Source organism: Miscanthus floridulus, chromosome 16, assembly GCF_019320115.1.
Source record: "Miscanthus floridulus cultivar M001 chromosome 16, ASM1932011v1, whole genome shotgun sequence".
Classification (NCBI taxonomy): domain Eukaryota; kingdom Viridiplantae; phylum Streptophyta; class Magnoliopsida; order Poales; family Poaceae; genus Miscanthus; species Miscanthus floridulus.
Window position 1 is genome coordinate 115732148 of NC_089595.1, and position 24261 is coordinate 115756408.

General features: G+C 46.1%; 3 protein-coding genes and 1 pseudogene across 3 annotated transcripts in view; 2 read left to right on the forward strand and 2 right to left on the reverse strand.

Annotated features, from left to right (window-relative positions):
* The window catches only part of LOC136509917 (protein CHLOROPLAST VESICULATION-like), a 118548-nt gene that overhangs the window by 2406 nt on the left and 91881 nt on the right, over positions 1–24261 (forward strand). The window lies entirely within an intron of this gene.
* On the forward strand, positions 294–1621 carry LOC136509911 (phospholipase A1-II 6-like). The gene has a single exon (XM_066504503.1). The coding sequence runs from the start codon at positions 298–300 to the stop codon at positions 1519–1521; it is 1224 nt and encodes a 407-aa protein (XP_066360600.1). The 5' UTR covers positions 294–297; the 3' UTR covers positions 1522–1621.
* LOC136511342 (vacuolar-sorting protein BRO1-like) lies at positions 3009–12028 on the reverse strand (annotated as a pseudogene).
* LOC136509913 (phospholipase A1-II 7-like) lies at positions 12303–19142 on the reverse strand. Its single transcript, XM_066504505.1, has 2 exons — positions 18389–19142; positions 12303–13125 (listed from the first exon to the last, which is right to left on the reverse strand). Exons 1-2 carry the CDS (start codon positions 18989–18991, stop codon positions 12523–12525), a joined length of 1206 nt encoding a protein of 401 aa, XP_066360602.1. The 5' UTR covers positions 18992–19142; the 3' UTR covers positions 12303–12522.

Here is a 24261-nt window from a genome sequence, read left to right on the forward strand (position 1 = left end):
CATAGCCTTGGCACCTTCACGCGTTGTGATGTGTGTGTGGTGTGACTGGGACACGAAGCGTGCCCCACTTCACCTTGCTCCGCTACACTGTTCGCCCTGCCCAGTTTGGGCAAGCAGCAGCACACGAAGCATGTACGTTCCATCACGGAGTCCCAGCACGGTGCGTGTCATGCCTTTGCCGTTTGCAATCCTCGTCATCAGAAGCAAACCCAAGCAAGCTACCATCACTGTGTCCTCCATATATAGAGCAAGCTCAGAAGAAGCACCAGCAAGGCAACTACGAGCACCAACAACAACATGATGTCCCAGCACGGCGGCCTCGGCGACACGGCCCGGCGGTGGCGCGAGCTCCACGGCGGCGGCGACAACAGCGGCTGGGCGGGGCTGCTGGACCCGCTGGACCTGGACCTGCGCCGCACCGTGCTCCGCTACGGCGAGATGGCGCAGGCGACCTACGACGCCTTCAACCGGGAGCGGGCGTCGCCGCACGCGGGGCTGTCCCGCTTCGCCAGGGCGCGCTTCTTCGACCGGGTGCGGCTGCCGGCGCACGCCGCCGCGTACCGTGTCACCAGGTTCCTGTACGCCACGTCGTCGGTGGCCGTGCCGGAGGCGTTCATCCTCAGGTCCGTGTCCAGGTCGCGCCGCTGCAGGGAGTCCAACTGGATCGGCTACGTCGCGGTGGCCACCGACGAGGGGAAGGCCGCCCTGGGTCGCCGCGACGTCGTCGTCGTGTGGCGCGGCACCATGCAGAAGCTGGAGTGGGCCGACGACCTCGAGTTCCCCATGGTGCCGACCAGAGGCCTCCTCGGGGATGGTGAACGCTGCGACGCCATGGTGCACCGTGGCTGGCTGTCCATGTACACCTCCACCGACCCGGCGTCCAGCCACAACCAGGACAGCGCACGGCATCAGGCGCTGAGCGAGGTGCGGAGGCTGGTGGACACGTACAGGGACGAGGAGCTCAGCATCACCGTGACGGGCCACAGCCTCGGAGCGGCGCTCGCCACGCTCAACGCGTTCGACATCGCCGCCAACGGCTACAACGTGCCGGCGGCGGGGCCGGCCGCCTGCCCGGTGACCGCGTTCGCGTTCGCCAGCCCGCGCGTCGGCGGCGGCGGCTTCAAGAAGCGGTTCGACGCCGTCCCGGGGCTGCGGCTCCTGCGCGTCCGCAACGCCCGCGACGTCGTGCCCAAGTACCCGATCGTGTTCTACCACGAGGTCGGCGCGGAGCTCGCGATCAATACGGGGGAGTCGCCGTACCTGAAGAGCCCCAGGAGCGAGCGGACCTGGCACAACCTCGAGGTGTACCTGCACGGCGTGGCGGGCACGCGGGGCGCGCGCGGAGGGTTCGAGCTCGCCGTGGCGCGGGACGTGGCGCTGGTGAACAAGGCGTACGACGCGCTGCGGGACGATTATGGGGTGCCGCCCGGGTGGTGGGTGCCGCTGAACAAGGGCATGGTGGAGGGCGCCAACGGGCGCTGGAGCTTGATGGACTGCGAGGAGGAAGAAGATGATGAGTAGACTGCGAAGGGAAGGAACGAACTCTTGCCATGCAGGCAACTTTGTGTGTTTGTGCACGATTATTATTATTAGATTAGATGTGGAAAGGACAAAACCCATACAATCGATTGAGTCATTTGGTTATGCATGGGGAAGTTATAAGCAACTAAAAAATGATTTATGTCGCGAATTATAAATGTTTACTACTTGATGAACCATTTTTCCCCTTTCAAAGTATAGAACATTTTCACTCTATCGGCGCAAAAACGTGATAGCCGCGTCGGGTGGACACGTAGCAAGCCGGAACGATCCAGAGATCTGTTTGGCTTCAACGCAGGACTAGCCGATCCTACGAATTTTCCGAAGGCGTGCCAGTCAATTTGACCTGCAATTGATAAGGAGAGAAAGCTTATCAGTAATTTAGGGTGAAACATGCCGGTTTTGACCAGACAGTTTTAGGTGTGCCGCTTCGGGAGCAGCCATACGGGAAAATCGACTAAATAGCCGATATAAGAGGGACTCAACGGCTAAGGACTACAACACTCGCAGATTATGATTGATTTTATAGTAACAAGTACAATGCACCTAGCTTTTAATGATCTTTTCTCTTAAGCTGTTAATATATATGCGTCAAAGATACATCACTGGCTACATTAGATTTAATCAAATACATGGTGCAAAGCCAATGAATTCGGCAAAAGGATATGCCACGCAAGCAATCGACTGTTTAACATAATAGGAACTACGAACTGGCTAGATCTAATTCATTACCATCAACAGTGAGGTTCGACCGGATCGATGGCAGCTATGATGATGATAATAATCTAAAACTAGAAAATCCATAAAACCGACTATATGTTAACAGGTTCATGAAAACATGACATATTTGTGAAAACACAGGCGAATCAGCTAAAATAGCCGATTCAGGTAGAAAAGGAATTACAGCATGTGAACAATCGACTATTTAATATGAACGGATCTATAAACTCATCAAATCTAACCTATTATCCTTAACAGTGGGGTTCGACCGGATCGATGGCAGCCGCGATAAAGATAACAGATCAAACCTTTAAAATAAGGGGCTCTTGCGTTTGTACCCTTGTTTTGTATCGAAATTATGATTTTGCCCCTATTTTTTGACTTTGTGAATTTACCCTTACTGTGCCATTCACGAAGCACCAGTTTGCCCCTGCTCCGTCATCCACCCCTAACGGTGTTAAACTTTGTACAAAAGGACATAAATGCCCATGCGATTTTGCCTCTGTTTGTTATGCCTAATTGTGATTTTACCCTGATTTAGAATTAGACTTTTTTATTGTATGTCTAATTATAATTATTTGAACTCAGATTTAATATTGATAAATATTCAAAATTTTGACAGCACCTTTGCTATATTTTGCTAGCATCATGACAACAATATGAAGCACATATAAAACACATAAGAAAAATCATGGAGAACCACAGCATTTCAATGTCTACCATACAACATATCAACATGTCCACAAAAGTTGTGAAAAAAAACATGTCCACAAAAGCTACAGGTCTACACCATGTCACATGTCCATAAAAGCAACTACACCGTGTTATATACTATTGTTAAACTCTCACCGGTCTTTTGTCAAGGATAGGCATCAATGGATAGTTCTCCTTCACGCCTCGTTCAATCAGAGAATCACTATCAGCAGCTCTCTTGAGATTAGAAGCAAACAGATTCAATCTATCCTGAATATTCTTGTTAGGGTGCTTGATTGAGGTCTAGTCCAACGACTCCCAAATTGTGTATGAAATTGTGCGTCTTCATTCGCCTCCTTCTGTAGAAGTTCTTCAGTCTGAACAAGTAGTTCCTGATTGACCCTGCTTAAATCCCTAAGCTGCTGCAACTCAGATTCTAAGCCAGCAGGGCCACCACTTATCTGCACAGCCTCTACGTCTTCCTTCAGATCCAAGGGCAAGGTTATATTTCCTTCCAATGAAAGAATAGAATCTGGTAAGTCCATTTCCTTCAGCCTGACTCTAGTGATCTCACTAGCTTGCTGTAATTTCTCTGCCTGGGCCCGGATAATATTATCTACCATCTCTGTGTACTTAGAGAGTGCTTTCATGCTGTCATTAGGCACAAGTGATGAAAAAAGCCTTTCCTTGCTGGCATCTAAAACTTCAGCCAAAGAGGTAGGCTTTACAAGGGACGCTGCAGGGAGGGCTCCCAAGGAACCAGCAGCTGGAACCCGCATCAGGTAAACACGATCATTCTCCTTCATAGCCCTTTCCAAGTTGGTTTTCATGTTACTTTTCAGCTTGTTGACAGAATCCAGAAGCTGGGCAGCAACTCCCTTCGCAGTCTTCTTAGCATCTGCCAAGGCACTCATACCAATCTTTAAACGTGCAATTTCCTCAGCAATTTCTTCTTTCTGATGAAGATCTAATGAATACCTATAGCAAGCATCGGCGTAGAATTGAGCAGCTTTCAGCTGGACATGGGACACCCATGTCTTATTAAAGTGCTGACTTAGAGGAGGTGCACTGAGAGCTGCATATGCTTCTTCATAGAATATGCCCACCTGAAAAGATATGTGAACATGTAATGATGAAGAATTAGTTAGATAGCACATTGACACCAAAGTTTTGCAGAAGAAAGAACTGTACGGCATCATGAATAAGAATGTGCTGTATTAATGGTAGCTAAAATGAACCGTGCAACTCATATACAATTAAGTCATCATATATAACTAAATCAAATCAATTGTAGGAACTAATCTCACAACTGGATACACACACGAACTTGCTTGCTAATTCCTAAACAACTTAAGAAACATTCAGAGCTTTCATTCATTCCACATCAATCCAAACTAAGCTCCCATATCGCAAAACCTGAACAACAGGAAGTAATCACGCACCTACCGCGCCACCTTGGAGCACAGCGCGGGTGGCTTCCCTCTACCAATGACCTTCTCAAAGAAGCATTCCTGCGCCTGCGCGAGCATGAGTTTCTCCAGCATGCCGGTGCACTCGGGCGTGATGTCCATGGTTTTGGCCCCCGCAGCGACAGCCTTGGCTGCGACCCCGCTCTCCCTGAGCCACGCGAATGCCCCCTCCACACTCTGGAAGGTGTCTTGGTCCCAACGTCGGTGGAGCGGTCCGCGGCAAGCGCGATCTGGGAGTAGACGGCGCCGAGGTTGAAGAGCACAGTGGCCTTCTCGAGGTGGACGGAGGCGAGGGCTCACTTCTTATTCCCCTTGAAGGCATCGTGCCAGGTGAAGGTGAGGGAGTGGATGTGGGCGCAGTCGGCGGAGATGGGGAAGCGGGGCTCCACGAGCGCCAGGGCCTGCGCATAGGCGAGAAGCGCGTCACGGCGCTGCTCCAGGGAGGACGGGTCCGGGAGGGAGGGCTGCTCGACAGCGGCGCGGAGGTCGCGCACCACGGTAAGGTTGTCGTCGGCCGCGGCGGCCTCACGCTCCGAGTAGACGGAGGCGATGTAGAGGCGTAGCGGGCGTCCAGGCACCGGAGCCGCCCGCTCCGCCCGCCCCTGCGCCCTGGCCCGCTCCACGCCCACGTCGCCCCGATGCTGCACCTGCTCCGCCCGCCCTGATGCCGACGCTGCTTCGAGCCGCCGCACCCACGCCGCACGCTCCGCCGCCTAGAACCGCGCCGCCCGCTCCGTCCCTCTCTGATGCGGTCGGTGTCCTGTGGAGTCAAGAAACAGCCAGAAAGGATAAGGGGCAGTCTGGGCATTTAGACTTTTCTTTTCAGGTTTCGAATTTTTTTAATCCATCTATTCGATGGCCATCCGACGAACGTCCAAAGCAGGGGTAGATAGACACTTCAGTTCAAAATAACAAGGGCAAAAACACAAAGTTAAAATAGTAGGGACAAAATCACAATTGGAGTACTGAACAAGGGCAAGAACACAATTCTTTCTTAAAATAAACAGATATATTCATATTTAGCAGAACCGTAAAGACACACTATAAGCTTTAAAGTACAATCAATCGGCTATTTAGCCGATGTAGGCATAGCAAACAAATAGAATACATACCTCGATCACAAACAACACCACTAATCGATGATCTCTAATCTAAAGTCTTACCAGTGAGGTTCGACCGGATCAATGCAGCTATGGTAGTGTCATTAGATTAGATCTCATTAACTAGAGAATTTATCCAAGATCAAAAACATGTCTTTGAATGCGTACTATGAACGATAAAGATCAAAGTAGAACAGTTGATAAAAACATAATCCATTGTTTAAAGTAAAAATTATCACAATATAGCAAGATAAACGATGGACTAAAAGGATATGAGGTCGGTCTAGATCGATCTCGATCGGGCAGGTTGATATTGCTGAAACTGATGACAACGAGAACATCAGCAAGATCGGTAACTCAATGAATTTACCTGAAGGATGACACCCTTAGGTAGAGCCGATAGCTTGACCTTAATCTAATTTGAGCAGTGGAGGTCGAACTTAACCGATGCAGCCGTACTTAAACTAGATAAGGATCGATAACTAACTTATACTAGAGCTCAGAAGAGGTTGGCCGGACCGATGCAGCCTTACAAACCAAAGTATAAGCCATGACGGTGCTTACAGACAAGCCGGAGGTCGACCAGATCGATGTAGCCCTGCTTGTTGAAGAACTCGTCGAGATCTACAGTACTCCTACTCCTAAGGGTTGGCGTGAAGCCAAAAAAATTAATTGATATTGATTGATTGGGAGATGTTTGGTACAATAGCCGGGGTTTACATTTATACCCTGAGGTCTGAAACAATCCTAGTTGGTCACGTGGTGATCTAGTACAAAACTTGCCTAACAAGATAAATCTAAAAGGAAATTTTAAGATACATGGACTCCAGTTTCCCCTTTTGTAGAATCTGCTAATAAAAGCTTTCTTGTGTCTTCCTTATCTTCACATGAGGAGACTTTGGACATCATGCTTCTCCAAAATTGAATAATATTTCCTGGTCGGCTCCCAAATATCCACTAATTAAGAGATTTTCTTGTTTTTGACATCATCGGCCAATCTCTTCCTCTTTAGGGTAAGCTTACCAAATTTTGGTGTCAACACACTCCATGGCCATGTTCGCTTGTCTTATAATCCATACTTTTTAGCTTGTTTTTTCAGCTGAAATAGTGTTTTACTCTCACGACTAATCAGCCGGAAGAGTGTTTTGGCTTATTTTTTCAACGAAGCGAATGGGACCCATGACTCCTTTGCGGTTGAACAATTTTTTTGACCTGGATGTGGCAGAACCGCCTAATCTAATGCCTCTCAAGAGTACTCATCTTCCATTAGACACTAAGTACTTAAGGGAGGACACCAAATCACGCGGTTCCATCGAGCACACCCCAAGGGAGAACCCAAAAATCCATATTTTTTCATAGGGGTCACAAATGAGACAATAAAGCCTACATCATTATTAATCATTTCTTATATTACTTTTAATACAACATCAGAGTATAAGATTTATTGTTATAACAGTGGAATGTGATCATATTATTAGAGTTATGAACAATTTAATAGAACAACAGAATATAAACATGTGAATAGAGTTACAACGAAATTAAACATCTATTTATGACGTGATAAAATATTGATATATAAACTATGACAACATATTATAAAACTTTTGTTTATAAAAATATTTAGTGATAGTTATAAATAAAAACTATGATCGCAGCGTAAAGGAATCCCCTCTGAACCCACCAGGAAGAATCCACACACAAGAGTCATCTCTAACATCTATTTCCCTGCAACAGAGGGAAATAAAACCCTAAGTAGTCAATTATACTCAGCAAGACTTACCCAACAGGAGAAAAGAAAAGACTCTAAAGATATGCAAGGCTATCTATCTTATGGGTTTATTACATTGGCAGGAAGCATTACTAAATGTGCGTCCTTATATTTGATTTTTATTAGCAGACGCATTAGTTCATTAGCCAACCATTCTATGTAAACACATGTGCTAATTTCAAGCAGGTGGTATCAATTAAAATCCTTTTTACCATCTTTCATCTTCCAATTCTTACTACGATGTTAGAGTTTAGACAAGTCATACCGGAACGCCAGCGATTCATGAATCAATGCCCCCAATTAGGTACCCCAAAAACACATGTCCTGCTTATACCCTAGGCACAAGCAAGACCAACCCACTATCCTCCTGTCATAGGGTCCAGGTCCCCGTCCAAGCTAGGACTCCAAGCCCCTGACCCTGAGTCCCAGACTCATTGCGGTGCAAGGACTTCCAATACCCAAAAACCACCTTGACAGTCAGTCCAGAAAGAGCCAGAACCCATGACAAGAGAGTAACAAGTCTTCTCTACGTCCATACCCAAGTATATACTCGGGATAATAAGTCTGTGACTTGCCTATCGTCTAATGCAATGGTCGGTCTTTAACCGACACGGACAGGGAAACAGTGTAACCAAGCTATGCCCCATTGTCCGTAGGACACAACCTCTTACATCCACCAATACCCAAACTACATCCCTGTTCGGTCACCATTTATCATTTCCACCATTTATATTTTCCAAGTGATAATAATACAATAATAAATTTTCTATCTCTCGCGAGTGACAGGCAATTACTCGACTTCTATCGGAGTCCTATAGCATAGTATTCTACACGATCTTATTATACTAGTAAGACTCATAGGATAAAGATATATATATGCAAGTGAGTTTTATTCAACTCCTTAAAACTTAGTGCACAAATATAATTTAAAGTGTACCAAAGTAGAGGTTATGCACCGAGGCTTGCCTGGGTAAGATTTAATCAAAAGTTAGTATCTGCATCTTCAGATCATCCACTATCAACTAAATAGAAAGCCCATTGCATCATCTCCTGGAGAGAATACCTTTACACCATCTTTAGATTCTCACTCATCCTTCACTTGATTTGTTGATTCATCATTGTACCTATATGACATGTAATGCGATGCAATGCAAAGACGTAATTAATCGAATATAATCGTGACTCGTAGAAATACGATTTATATCACTCAAGCTAACAAGCTAGTTCTAACGACAACCGTACTTATGCTACATATCCATGTTGTCGAATAAGGCGTTATTTCTCAACAAATGTTTTAGTTATACAATCCTAAGATGTTTCTTTATTCTATTCTATCGATTTAATCTTTATTCAAAATGGGGCATCATTACCTATCTAGCAAACTAATTATTCTAGAGCTACAAAAATTACAGTGAGCAGTTAATAATATTAATAATTTACTGTAAAATTTTTAGAGTCAACACTATCACCGATTTATCACGGAAATTCCTATAATTTCACCTTTTAATAATATTAAGCATGTTAAAATAATTAGAGCAACCCTAAAAACAAACTGAATCTATGCGAACGAAACACCATATCAGATAGATCATGATTTTAGAAACTCAACAAAACTGATTTGGTATTTTTATATTTTTTTCTATCATTTACTACGAATTTTACAAGTTTATTTCCAAAACTAAATTAGCTAAATATTTTCTAGAACGAAAAGGGCCGACGGCCGCTAAGCAACCCAGCAGCCCCAACGCGGCCTGCGTGGAGCGACCACGCGCGCAGCAGCGGCCCAGGCGCGGGCGGCACAAACCGGCCCAGCGCGCGGACGACGACGACTGGTCGGCCCAGCAAGGCGAGCGGCAACAGCGCGGGCGGCCCAGGCGCGGCGGCGGCAGGCTGGCCCAGCGGGGCACGCGACACCAGGCCCAGGGGCGGCAGTCAGCAGCAGGCTGGCCTAGCAAGCCGCCTCATAGGGGAAAATCCAGCTACGACGGCACCACTTTACGTTGAGACCCCTGATCCTTCTGTAAATTAACCCACGGTACTCTAGACACTATTCAACACTATTCACATGAGTCACGTATTTTGTAATAAGAACCCTGTATTAATTTCTATTCGCACTATCTCACCTTCCCTTCATCCTCAAGAGCAGAGGAGGCACGGGATGGGCGCGGCTAGCCAAATCCCAGCCACCTGCGCACCCGTCGGTGGTGGTAAGACGGCGCGGGGCAGCGGTGGGCCCGGTCGCACGTGGTCATCGACGACAAGACCCGAGGCGGCCCATGGCACGGCGGCCACGCACGCACGTGGGCGGCCACAGGACGACGGCGACGGAGGTGAAGCGGCTCAGCGGCGGGGCGCTTCGCCGGCTCTAGGCAGTAGGCTGGCCGGCGCGGACGACGGCGGGGCGCGGCAGCGGTCGAGCAGCGCACGCTCGAGGTGCGCCTTTGCGACGGCGGAGGCGCCGGCGCGCGGGGCACAGGAGGAGCCACGGGGAAACCGACATCGGCGGCGTCCGGCCGGGGCAGGTCGTGGAGGCGGACTGGTGCGGCGGTGGTCGAGGAGCTCGCGCACACGCGAGGGGGCAGGGCAACGGTGGGTGCGGCCAAGGCGTGCTGTGGGGCAGCGGGCAGGTCGCGGTTCGGCCGACGCTATGGCACGGGCACCGAGGAGCAGCAGGTCCAGCACGGGACCGGGGATACGCATGCGCGCTCGCAAGGAAGGTAGAGCGACGGAGGGCGCAGCCCAGGCGGGTGCCGCAGGGCATTGGCCTAGCGTGCGTCGACTCGCCAAGGCTAGCAGCAGGAGGCGAGCAGGGGAGAGCAGGAGCTGGGGCTGCGGTCGAGCGCGGCCGTGGAGCTTGCGCGCTCGCGCGCCTACGCGAAAGTTGGGCGACGGCGGCGCTGACGGCGTACGTGATAAGGATGCTGCGTTGCTTGCGTGCGTGCCTTGCTCTGGTGGTAAGGGTTCCGGCTACTTGCTTGGTAGAAGGAAAAAGGGGAGCAGAGGAGTAGAGGCATTCATGGTGCCACAGAGATGATGCGATGAAACTGGCAAATGGACGATGGCGTTTAGCGGGGGCGGCAGCAACTGAGGCCTGCACTCGCTGATGGCGTGCTGCCGATAGGGTGTACTCGCACCGCGCTGCTAGTACTATGAGCTGCTAATGCTGCATGCATATTTGCGCTATGCAAAGATGGCTATGACAGCAGTAGCTTGGTGAGTAGGTGGGATGAATGGCCGAGAGCGAGCGGGCGAGGTAGTTGAGGTGAGCGACCGAGATCGTTCGCTACAGTCGCCGGATTACGAACAGAGCACCAACGACACGTCCCCAACGCGTTCTAGCGAGGTTCAGTTAATTTTAGAGTGATCGTCGTAACCCCTAACGCAACTACGACCTGTTCCATGCTGCATACTAACCCATAGGAGCGAAATATTTAAACACTATTGAAATATTTTGCTCAATATAATTTACCAAAATTGACCTTTCGAACATAAATCTAATTTCTCGCCGACTCAACGAAAAGTTCAGTTTAAATCTCGGATTCGATTTCTGAACTATCATATATACTATTGAGTAACTTTTACACACCAAAACAAGAGTTGCATTTTTATCTATTAAACCTGCGCTACAGATTTATTCAAGTACTAAATACAAGTTATATTTTATTTTGTTTGTAAAAATTGTTTTTCACACTTAATCCCCTAGTACAAACCATCCGCTACTTATTTGCTAGAATTATTGTCAGACGTTCCTAAATATCTTTACGCACTGAATAATTTAACTCGGACGTTTATTTGAGTCCACAAAAGTGAGTCACACAGGATTCACTTATCACTTCAAGTTTGTTTTAAATCAAAATCCGATAAACTCGTTTCAGAAATTTTTCTTACACTGGAACGGCTATATATGTTCTAGCAAAAGATGTTCCATGAAGAGAAAAAAAATATTTGGGAGTCGCTCAGGTGCCTGCTGACAGTCCCATAGAGGCTTTGCATGATCTTTATGATTGCTTATATATGCACTTATGTCGAACACGTTTTGTGTTTTGATTTTGAGTCATAGTCTCGTACTTATTCTTTTTTTTTCGCGAACATGTGCAGTACCACAAGTATTTCATTAAAGGGCTGTTTGGATCTCTTTATTTTGGAGGAATTAGAATCTACTTAAAGGATTAGGCTATTTGGCTTGAAATTTGAGATTCCACAACTTTTTAAAGTTCACATGTAAACTTATCTCAAATTCATATGGTGGGGGATAAAAATTTATTTTATTGATTATCATGTTATGTTTCTACTCTGTAACTTAGTACGCTCTTTAACTCGTTTTTCTATAGTATAAATACAACATATAAGCATCTCTCTTGTATTGCTAATAATAATTATACAACCGAGACAAAGAGGAAGCACGGCATTGCAAGACGCATACCGAAGCTACCCAAATCCCGGCTTCCCAAGAATACTACAGCTTCCTATTACAGAGTACAATTTTGCGACAGCAAGGTATAGAGCACACCCTCCTAAGTCACCGCCCTCACCAGCAGCGGCGCTAGCGACCTGTAGCCGGCCTGAATCCACGCATCGGCTTCTTCCAGAATTAGTAACAGCAGGTGGTGTGCCTGCATTGATTCGTTCCTGAATACGGCGACGGTTGCGCTCATTCCAGACAGACCAAGAGATGAGCAGTACCAGCGAGTCAAAATCAAAACCTTTCCTAAAATCGGGGCTGATAGCGGAGGCTGCATCTCCAGTCTAGCTGCACTGAGGACTTTGGTCCAAATTTCCCTGGAGTAGACACAGCCCACCAGGAGATGATCTGTAGTCTCATACTTATTCTTTGATTTGAAGATTTTTGAAGCGGTGAAGCCGGAACAAATCCATTATTAAAAGAAAATCGGCCTGTTTACGAGGACGCGTCCGCCTTCTGCCCTTCTCCGGTTCAGAAATCGTCATGCACCTCAGCGCTAGCAAGAATCAGCCAAGAATTATGGCACCACGCATGACGACACAATCACAATCAGAGGATGGTTTATTTATGAATAATTAATATTTTACTCCTTATCGCAATCTCCGGATCGTAGTCGTAGGAGGAAGAGGTGAGAAGCGCATCACACATACACACAAAACCTGAATGATAATACATGCATGCCGTATTGCCTATTGGCACTCATTATTCAGATATATATACTAAATACATCGTGCATGGGCAGCATGGCAGCGCGAGCTAGCTCTGATCTGATCAGATCTGCTCGAAGTCCTGGAGCGCCCAGTGGCCGTCGGCGCCCTTGACCATGAACTTGTTCTTGGCGACCCACCACTCCACGGGCACCGGGTACTGGTCCTTGAGCGCGTCCTCCTCCTTGTTGGTCAGCGCGACGTCGCGGTCCACCTCCAGCCTGAACCCTCCGGCGCTGCCCTGCTCGCCTGCGACGCCGTGGAGGTAGCACTCGAGGTTGTGCAGCGTCGCGATCGTCCCGGGCTGCTTCTGGTACGTCGACCGCCCCGTGGCGATGGGCAGCTGCACGGCCACGTCCACGTACCCGAGCGGCGGGTACGTCGGCACGATGTCGCCGGCGTTCTTCACGTGGAGCGCCCGAAGGTCCGGGAACGACGCCAGCGCCCTCTTGAAGTTGCCGTCCCCGACGCGCGCGCTCGCGAACACAAACGCCGTCACGGGGCACGGCGGCTGCGAGGAGCCCGCCGGCGGCGCGTTCACGCCGTTGGCCGCGAGGTCCACGGCGTTGAGCGTCGCCAGCGACGCGCCCAGGCTGTGCCCGGTCACCGTGATGCTCGTCACCTCGTCCTTGTACAGTGCCATCAGCCTGCTCACCTCCGCCAGGACCTGCATCATATCATATTCATTCATGTGGTTCTTCACTAAGCACTGCACAGTACGTGATAAGCATCTGATTTGGTAATACGCCATTCATCCCAAAAACAATGCAATTCTCACTTGCCAAAGAATCAAACAATTTTAAATTTAACTAAATCTATAGAAAAAAAAAGTACTAATATATTTTTATAGTGAACCTAATTGGAGATATAAATGTTGATATTTTCTTACAAACTTAATAAAAGTAAAACTTAGAAATGGACTTGTCTTAAAACATAGAATTACATTCTTTTCTATGACAGAGAGTAAGGATAAAGAGTACATTGCTCGTGAACCCACAAATAAGCTAATTTTTTTGCGGATTACTCGTTAACCCGTCTTGCATCCCTAGCAGAGAGAGTAGCTAGCTTGGCGTGCGGTTATATATGAAACAATAGCTATGTATCGTTGTGTATGATGATGTATATACGTAAGTCCTGCAAAATCAATTGCATATATATGCCGGTCATATACTCATATTTCATATATATCATATGCCGGACGCCCTTTCTAGTAGTAACCTATAACAATTAACAAAATTAGTTGCAACTTTGGTCAACCTGCACTGAGGCCAAAATACTTGAAGAACAACAAATATCTTTATTCGAGCTGAGATATCGTTGAGGTGTGTCCATCAAGAGGTGGCATTTCGATAACTTATTTTTATTGTTATTAGTTTAGTAGTAGTTTGTACTCAAATCATATAATGTTTGATGAATATTGTAGATAATTTTTAATATTCATATCAAACCTAACGATTGAAACTAACTAGAATTTGTTTTAAAAGAAAAAAAACTTCCTAAAACTAGCCTAGCTACTACATCACGGATTAGTACGGCTATAATTAGTTTGCAATTAGATAGAGTAAAATAATAAAGCTAACTTGCTCTTATTAATTCAATACTTCATCGGTCCCAAAAAGAATGTAATTCAAGTTAACCAAGTCACATTTTTTTAAAGGATGACTGAGTTTATAGAAAAAAAAAGTATCAACTTTTATGCCTCCAAACAAATTTACTATGGAAATATATTTCATGCACTAGTAGAGAACAGACCTTTGATCCTCGGCCAAAATGGGCTCTAGTCCCGGAATTTTTTGCCCCCGGGACTAGAAATACCTTTAGTCCCGGTTGGTGGCTCCAACCGGGACTAAAGGTCCCTGCCCAACGGCTACTGCGCCAGACAGAGGTGGCAGGGACCTTTAGTCCCGGTTGGAGCCACCAACCGGGACTAAAGGTATACTTTTACTCCCGGTTTGTGGCTCCAACCGGGAGTAAAGGTCTACTCCCGGGTCGTGGCTGCGCCCGGGGTTGGAAAGTTACCTTTAGTCCCGATTGGATCTATCAACCGGGACTAAATGTTCTCCCTTTATAAATCGGCCGTCTCCTCCTTCCTCCCCGAGCCCGAGCTCAGCACATTTTGAAGCTCACTGCAGTAGTGTTCTTGCTTCCTCCCTCCCTCCATTGTTCCTCCATCCATTCTTCGATTCCTCCGTCGATTCTTCAGTTGTAAAGGTTACCAATCTCATACTCTCATTTTTTACCATTTTCTTATGCCATTTTATTCACTATATATATTTATGGTTCTTTATTGTGGGTTTTTTTTCATTTGTAAGCAATTTGAGCTCAAAATCACTTTAAGCTTGCATATTTACATGAAAGAAGGTTAAAGTATATATAAATATAAAGTTAGAAAATAGTTAGAAAATTATAGCAAATCCTTACTAGTTGAACTTGCGGACCGTGTTCAGGTCGGCGAGGATGTTCTCTGCCGAGCGGTAACGGACGTCAAGGAGGAGCTTTGATTCTACGAGGGAGAGCGATAACGGTCGTGGAAGACCGTGTTCCCTTCCTCGTAGAATCGGAGCTCTTCCTTGACCAAGTACGGTGCCGTCCGGTGGAGAAATCCTCGCCGAGCTGATCACGTAAGCAAGGTCAACTAGTACGGATGGTTATTTATTCACATGTCCCGATATCGTCGTAGTAGTCTGTCAATTACCGTACCTAAACGTAGTATATATAAATAAAAACTTAGAAAATAGTTAGAAAATTATAGAAAATCCGTACTAGTTGAAGTTGCGGACCGTGTTCAGCTCGGCAAGCATGTTCTCTGTCGAGCGGTAACGGACATCAAGGAGGAGCTTTGATTCTACGAGGGAGAGCGACAACGGTCGTGGGAGACCGTGTTCCCTTCCTCATAGAATCGGAGCTCTTCCTTGACCAAGTACGGTGCTGTCCGGTGGAGAAATGCTCGCCGAGATGATCACGTAAGCAAGGTCAACTAGTACGGATGGTTATTTATTCACACGTCCCGATATCGTCGTAGTAGTCTGTTATGTGTGTACATTCCCATTCTTCTGTTAATTTGCGGAAATATCATATGAATTACTTACCTGCCGCAGTAAAAGACGAGAACACAATGACCATTAAAAATATCATTGTTTAGAGATCTAGATAATTTTATAGTTTGTTAATTTTATTTGTTTATAAAAGAAGAAATTTATAGTGTATTAAAAAATGAGTATAGAGAGTAGATGGCAACTGCTTCCGGGTCCTCGGCCTCTCATGGGTTTCCAAAGCGACTTAGGTCGGGCCTTCCTCTCATTCCATGCGGCAAGTGTCGTGATGAGATGAAGATTGTGATGGAGTACCGAGTGAAGAAGGAGGGTCCCAACAAGGATCGTATCTTCTACAAGTGTCCGGATCGCAATGTGAGTTATTTTATCGTATTTAATGATTATGGTTAGTTTATACCTATTTTCATGATGGTTGTGATTAAAGTTCTAGTTTTTTGTTTTAATTTCAGTGGGATGGCAGTGGACGATGTTCAGGCTTCTACTGGGAGGAAGAGTATGTTGAACTCGTGCAAAAATATCTTGCACAACAGGCAGATACGGCGGCTAATGAGGCAGTGATCCAGCCGAAGAAGCCCAAAGATGTTGCACAATCGGGGGATCTATCTGTTTTAGTTGAGATTGGTCGCGAAATCCTTGTGCTCCTGAAATGTATTTTAGCTTTAGTTCTTTTAGTGGTAGTTGGGAGCTTCTTAGTATTCAGATAGGAAGGCTGCAGATTTACAATGACAGAGCTCAGAAAGGAAGGCTGCAATGAAATTGGTTTTGTTGATCCCCATATAGTATTCAAAGACCCAATTACTCCAATGACTAATTGGAAGTCTGAGTCAGAGAGTAACATCATGAACTTCTTAGTGAACCAACGCCACAAGAAGGATATACTCTTTCCCTATAACTTCAAGTGAGTGTTAATCATGTCGATCATAGCCTTAATGGCTCATATGTTGATTCTAGTTAATTAATGAGTGTTATGCGTTATATCCTATAAACACATGCAGCAATCACTGGATATTGATGGACATCGATCTGGTGAAAAGTCACTTGATAATCTATGACTCGATGAGAAAACCACAACAAGACTACCAAGATATGATAGATATTATCCAGAGGTAATTTCGGGATCTCTAGCAACTATATATACACACAAACATGATGATTAACTATATCTGATGACGTGGCAAATTTTTTATTGGGCAGTGTTTGGAAAACCTTTATTGAGAAGCAACACATGGAAAAATGCAAAGCGCCACTGAATGTAATCCCATTGAAAGTAAGTCCCCTGAATCGCATCATCTTTATTAATTAAACATATAGCTTTCACCGGATCACCAGATTGGATGACAAATCTTTTTCTCGTAAAGTGGTGTCTGAGGCAGGAACAGGGGAACAACTACTGTGGTTACTATGTTTGCAAGTTTCTCAAGGTGCTCTCCCAAAGAACTCCTACAGAGAGACTCAAAGTACGTTAAAAATACACTATATATTCATTTAATTATTATTATTGATTGTGTTACTATGTCTTTATATATATATATGTACATATATTAATTTATTTTCCTTTAATTCAAACCTGTAGACTCGATGGTTGGAGGAAAAGGTCATACGGCAAGACCAAATCAAAGCAATTCAAGAGTCTATAGCCGGATTTTTTAATGAGCAGGTCATCGATTTCAAGGGCGAGTTCTACTTCGACCCAACACTGCCATTGAAGCCAAGCTAGAGGATGAGAAGAAACTTGTTATGTCACAACAACTATAATGCAATCTTTTGTAATATATGCACATGAAATAATATAATGTAAAATACACATATGCATGCATGCATGTAAATATATATATGATGCATATATATATATATATATATATATATATATATATATATATATATATATATATATATATATATATATATATATATATATTTCTATGCTTGAATTGTGTGATTTAATACGTTCATTGTGCTTGAACCGAAACATACTATATGCGCATATAAATGTATAATTAGCAGCGTACAATACGACTTCGAAAACCTATTTTGAAAAGAAAACAAAAAAATGAAAAGAAAAGAAAAAAGAAAAAAACCTTTAGTCCCGGTTCGTATTACCAACCGGGACTAAAGGTGCCGGCCATCGTGGCATGTCAGGAGGCACCTTTAGTCCCGGTTGGTGTTACCCACCGGGACTAAAGGTCCTTCTTTAGTCCCGGTTCCTGACCCGGGACTAAAGGACCCCCCCTTTAGTCCCGGATGCTTGCTCCCGGGTGGGGAACCGGGACTAGAGGGGGTTCCCCACCGGGAGTAAAGCTCGGTTCTCTACCAGTGATGGTTGTTTTAGTAGATACTTATTTGATATCATAAATGTTAGTATTTTTATATAGGTTTAATTAAATTTAAAATTATTTGACTCTTAAAAAACGAGAATTGTAACCTTTTGTGATGAAGGGAGTAGCCAGTATGTCAGCTCTCCGCCTCTTTCAGAAATTGTGAAATATAGGCTGGGTATTTTTCTCATTTTTTTTTCCTTTTCGGAAGAGATAAATGACCTCCATCAATGCATTCCTTTTCGCATGAGCTAACTCGTTGCTTAATTGGATGCAAGTTTAAGCCAATGATCAGCGCCTGACAAGTAGGGCCTACCGAAACAATCATGCAATGTGCATGTGCCTAGACTCTACGTACAGCCACGAATTAATTCTTCACGGTGAACAATTTTCACCAATGAGTGAAACGTTTGCAGAAAATTGAACCTTAATTTTGTCGAAAACACTGTGATTTTTAGGTGATGATGAAGTCAAAGAACTGGGAAATGGTCGATCTGAATCTCAGTAGTCATCAGTACATATATTATATAGAGTAGCAGTAGCAAGCAGAGCTAACACTTGCCTGGTCTCTGGCGCTGGTCTGGTTGTACTTGGAGTCCGGGTTGCTGGACGTGTACACGGAGAGGAACCCCCGGTGCACCAAGGCGGCCGGGTTGGCGGCGGCGGCGGATCCCAGCACGGGCGCGGCGGACACGGGCGTGAAGTCGAAGTCGTTGACCCACTCGAGGCTGCGCATGGTCCCGCGCCACGCGACAAGGATGTCGCGTCGGCCCAGCGCGGCGACGCCCTCGTCGGTGGCGACGGCGACGTACCCCATCCAGTTGGACTCCCTGCTCCACGACTCCGGCAGCAGGTCCGGCAGCGGCAGCAGCAGGAACGCCTCGGGCACGGGGAGCGCCGACGTGGCGTAGATGAACTTGGTGATGGTGTAGCTCCCGGCCGCCGCGGCGCCCGAACTGGCCAGCAGGTCAGAGTAGCCGAACAGGCACGCGCCGGCGTGCGGCGACCGCTTCTCCTGGTTGAACCCATCGTAGGTGGCCTGCGTGAGCTCGCCGTAGGTGATGAGGTTCGTGCGCAGGTCGAGGTCCAGCGGGTCCAGCAGCCCCGACCACGAGTCCGCGCCCTGGAGCTCGCGCCACCGGCTGGCAATGCTTCCGAGCGTCATCGCCTTTGGTTTGGCTACTAGCTATAGCTTGCTAGCTAGAGTTTGGTTCAGACTGGTTGCTGGCTGTAGCTTCGTTCGGCTTGCATTGCTGCTTGGGGTGTATATATGTGTATTTATATATATCACTAGATAGATGCAGGTCGCGTCGATGAGATCGACGACAACAGCTTTGCTATGTTCGTTCTGAAATGCGTCTATCTCAGTGTGCCAAAAGAAAGTGTATTATATCGTGCAGCTGGAAAATGACTGGCGAGACGGGAAACTAGATGCGCCAACGAAATGTTGGTAGTGAGACGACCTTGCGTCTCCGACAAAATGATCTTGGCTTGTAGCCAACATCTACACGCGTACATACGCTCCAAATAGGAACATACCGGTCATGCACTTTAGCCTGCTTGCTTTGATGCATGGCGTTCTTACGTACGTCAGGTCAGGTGTGTGCACGAACAGTCACAAAAAATTTCTGCTGTGAAAACGTTTCCGATCCTGTGAGTGCATCAGAAAACTGGAGTCTGAGCGCAGTGTGATCGCCGGTAGGGAAACGGGACCCAAACCCCTGCAGGTAGGTAGACGATCTGCCTGGCCTGGCAACAAGAACGGAGGTACAAGTGCATATGTCACTCGGTTGCGTGCAAGCCTTGTTGCTTGTCCCGTCCAAGATCTGATCATCTTCCTGTTTCACTTTGTTTTTTTTTTTTGGTGACATTTGCCACCCTTTTTCGTTTTTGGTGAAATTTATCTATGACGATTTGACGACGACGTTGATTGGCACACCAAAATGGTAGTAGCTTTCAAGCGTGTAACATGAGTCTGAATAAACATAGAAGTATGGAAGGATCCAGCTGCCGGAGATACGCATGCTAAATCTTCCTGGTTTACTTAGTCGGGAGATCTTAATTAATCCCAGGTCTACTTCCATGACAGTAGCATTGACAGAGACAGTGATGGCAGATGTGCTGCTGGGTCGTCGCTCTATAGAACGTCTGATGGCAGCTAGTATGAATAACAAAAATATCTTGACGCCAGACTGGAGCGTGTACCATGAGTGTATGCGAAACAAGTGTACGTGCAACAGAGATGCTGCATGCATTGTCATCGTGCCTACCGCTTTGCCTACGAGTTCTTAATTCCACTGCTACGAGTTCTTAATTCCACTGCTACGAGTTCTTAATTCCACCGCGTGTATCATATCTTCGTAGAGTTGACAGGATACAGATAGAGACAGTGCATTGAAAAATTAGCAGCTAATTATTACCTGAAAACTGCTAATAGTTTATAAGTTCCTTCAATCCACTGTCCAACCGTCAATCTAGCCGGTCTCCTAATAAAGATTAGCAAGCTAAAGTCCAACCGTCAATCTAGCCGGTCTCCTAATAAAGATTAGCAAGCTAAAAAATAACGGCTATTAACTACTAGGATTTTTTTTTTAATTTTAACACCTTTTGATAACTAATTTTAAATCTAACACTGCAAGTTTTTTTTTAAAAAAACTAACACCTTTGGCCGCGCCTATTGTCCTGGCGCGACCAAATGTCTGTGCCGCGCCATGCATGGTGGCGCGGCAGAGGTCTGACGTGGCGACGACCGGTTTCGGTGGCCGTTGACGTGGCAGCTCTTGCCGCGCCACCGATCTTGGCGCAGCAGTGCCGCGCCCTGAATCATGGCGCGGCAGAGCCGAATAAATACCGTGTGGCTGGCCGCCCGCCCGCCCGCACCCTGCCCGCCCGCCTGCCGCCAGCGCCCGCCCGGCCACGCCGCGCCTGCGCCCGACCACGCCGCTCCCGGCCACTCCCGCCGCGCAACGCCCGCGCCGGCCGTGCCACGAACGTCGGCGCGTCAAGGCCGCCCGCTCCTAAGATACCTCCTCCCGATTTCATATTTTTTTTTTGCTTATTATTGATTTAGGATAGTTAGTAATTTAGGATAGTTAGGGTTGATTTCATATTTTTTATTATTATTGATTTAGGATAATTAGTGATTTAGGATAGTTAGTAATTTATGATAGTTAGGGTTGATTTCATATTTTTTTTATTATTATTGATTTAGGATAATTAGTGATTTAGGATAGTTAGTAATTTAGGATAGTTAGGGTTTTATGATTGGTATTGATTTATGATAGTTAGTGATTTAGGATAGTTAGGTTAGTGAATTTGTTTGTGATTTACGTAGGTTTGAGGTTGTGTGTTCTAGTATAGTTAGGATTTTGGGTTTATGGATTGTTTATGTATTTATTATTTAGTTTATAGTTAGTTATTTAGTTAGGGATTTTGGGTATAGATACTAGTTTACTCTAAACCCAAAAGGGTTTAGGTATTTTAGGAATTGATTATGTATTTATTATCTAGTATAGTTAGGATTTTGAGTTTTGGGATTTAGGATAGTTAGGTTAGTGATTTGTTTGTGAACTTACTAATGTTAATTTAAATTTTGTTAATTTGAATACTCTAACGCTATGTTTATCAATTCGTAACAGGATGGCTTCTTCCACACAGCACCCGTTGTACCCTATTCTTAAGGTGGAGTACGACGACCAGCACCGAGCACACATCTTGAGTGACAATGACGCAGAGGTGTCCTAGCCTCCTTTGAGGCCCCGCATGCACACTAGGGCGCACTAATGGGACGAGCGTTATGCGCCGTACATACGGCATGCCGGCTTCCTTGAGCTTGTCTGTGTTGTCAACCACGGTCTTCCGCCCCTTGACCCAGCACTACTTACTGCAGCTGTAGACAGGTGCGAGTGCATTCTTTGTACGTAAACTTTCTTCTAACAAATTTGAGGCAACTAACAGTCGTTCTATTCTTATAACAGGTGGAGGCCTGAGACCCACACGTTCCACGTACCTTGTGGCGAGATGACATTGACGTTGTAGGACGTGAAGGCTATTTTAGGCCTTCGGTTGGGGGGACTTCTAGTGACAGGGATAGTTGACAACGATCACTGGAGGGAGCTGGTGGCTCAGTTTACTGGCTTTCTTCCACCGGACGACGATGCTTCCAAAAAAAATAAGTGAGTAATTCAAGCCTATTTAATACCTGCATTGCTTTCCTGCAGCCATGGGGTCTCATTTTCTTTGGTCAATTTCACGAAAAGTTCCAGGGTCATCCTAGATCACGGAGCGCTTTGATTACTTGGACCCACAGGCTGAGGAGGCTCTGATCGACAGGTTCGCTTGTGTGTGGCTCTAGCACTTTCTTAGTGCTTTCCTCTTTCCAAACGCCTCGAGCAACACGATCAGCTGGATGTTTCTTGACATACTATGATAGCCGTGGGAGAATATAGCGGCGTACAGCTAGGGCAGCGCAGTCCTGGCATGGACGTATTGACAGCTATGTGTTGCCTGCCGTCGCACCTCAGGATATGCGAACCTTGAGGGTTGCTCGTACCTACTTCAGGTGTGGTGTTGGGAACGATGGCCCATTAAGAGGCCCCTTAATAATGGTTTACCGGTAAGTACTTCGGTTCACTATATTCTTCGAGGCAGTTACATATGATGAGATTATTAATGGCTAATTCATTATCGTGTTTAATACAGCAATGGAACGGGTAGGATACACTCCCTACAGCTCTGTATATCCGGACGGAAGCTGAGTTAGTTAGAAGGAATGCGAGGCGCAAGTACAGGGAGTACACGGACGGTCTCGATGTCCTGACACAGCACTAGGTTACGCTCTCTTTACTATCATACATGTGTCTTATTCGATCTACACTATATCACAGCCTAACTCAATTACGAAATGTTCAGGTGCATTGGTGTCCTTGGGATGCTCCCGAGCTCTAGTACTATCTCAGTCCTGTCACTAGGGACGAGTCAGACGAGTATCGCTGCAACGTCCCTCTTATTTTCTTCTATGTGGTTGAGATTTATTTGCCCATCCGGGTCTACAGACAGTTTGGGAGAATGACAGGCTGCCCACCACCACTTTACTCCACCAACCAAGAATTGCATGGGTGCGTTATCGATTAATAACAATGCTACAATCCAGAGGTGTGTGGTACAACTAACATCGTTTTATTGTAGGTATGACCGCAGAAAGAGGTACAAGACCAAGGATTGGCGCGTGACATATAGCTCGCGCATCCATTTGTGGCAGAACAGGGTACGACATCCGGTCCATGCGGGTCCTCCACACGACCAGCACACCTTCGACGAGTACCTGCGGTGGCTTCACAAGTCTACGAGGACACATATCAAGCCCCCGTACACTGACATGGCGATTGACGAGGACTCGGAGGAAGATGTCATCGAAAATGTGTACGACGTTACCACTAGGGAGGACACACAGTTGGAGAGAGCCCCGCTTCAAAGATACGTGGTAATATACTTGAATGGTACAATTTGTTATTCTTTTGGTATTAAGTATGTGTACTAAAATTGTCCAACCGTATTTCTGTATCCAGGCGACACAATTGTCAAGGCTGTCCAACGAAGCAGTGTTCCGGCTTCACGAGTCTAGAGGTCAGGGGCTAGTGTAACACCTCGGGTGTTTAAATGTTAAAATCTGACATGTCATCATATGCATTGCAAAGCATTTGGCATTTGGTAAAAACTTTGATGTGCATTTACTAAAACAAGTTTATATTTATGTGGTATGTGTTGCAATGTATTGTTTGACTCAAGTTCAAAGTTTGACTGGGTTTTGAATTTTTCGAGAAAACCCCGCGTTTCAACATGTAAACCCTACCCTGAAAATCCATTTCAAAATCTAAGCATATTTTGGGGTTGGGCCCAAAAGCAAAAGTGTAGACCTTGGCAAGTTATACAAAGTTTGTTTTTGGAGTTTTTCAAGTTGTTTAGAAAATTTTTGAGTAAATCAAAAAGGCGTAATTCGGTAAATTTCCCTATTCAAATTCAAAAGTTCATTTCAAAATCTAGACCGAATTAGGAGATGGTTATAAAAGCAAAGTTGTAGAACTTTTGATTTTGAACAACTTTTATTTTTGGAGATTTTTGAGTTGTTATGAAAATTTGAGAGTAATTTGTGAAATTTGGTGAATGGCAAACTTGTAATTTCTGTGAACAGTACTCACCACTCAGGCTACACCGGCGGCGATCTTCGGCTTGCTTCCAGTCGCGCGCGTGGCCGTCTGGGCGTCGCGTTGGCGCGCTGAAGGCTGCGTCGTGGCTTCCTTGCGCTTCCTTGGCTGCCCTATAAAGCTCTGGAGCCGCCGTCGTTCTTCTTTCTTCGCTCTCTGTTTTTCCCGTCGCCGCTGCTCCATCTCCGGCGAGCCCGTGCCGTCGTTGTCGTGCTCCACCGTCGCTGTTAAG

What these genes read in the sequence shown, in the direction of transcription:
- LOC136509911 (XM_066504503.1), top strand. Translation starts at nt 298, where the DNA reads ATGATGTCCCAGCACGGCGGCCTCGGCGACACGGCCCGGCGGTGGCGC.
- LOC136509913 (XM_066504505.1), bottom strand. Translation starts at nt 18,991, where the DNA reads ATGACGCTCGGAAGCATTGCCAGCCGGTGGCGCGAGCTCCAGGGCGCG. An exon ending in AGACCAGCGCCAGAGACCAG is followed by an intron (nt 13,126 to 18,388) that starts GCAAGTGTTAGC and finishes GATATGATGCAG; the next exon opens with GTCCTGGCGGAGGTGAGCAG.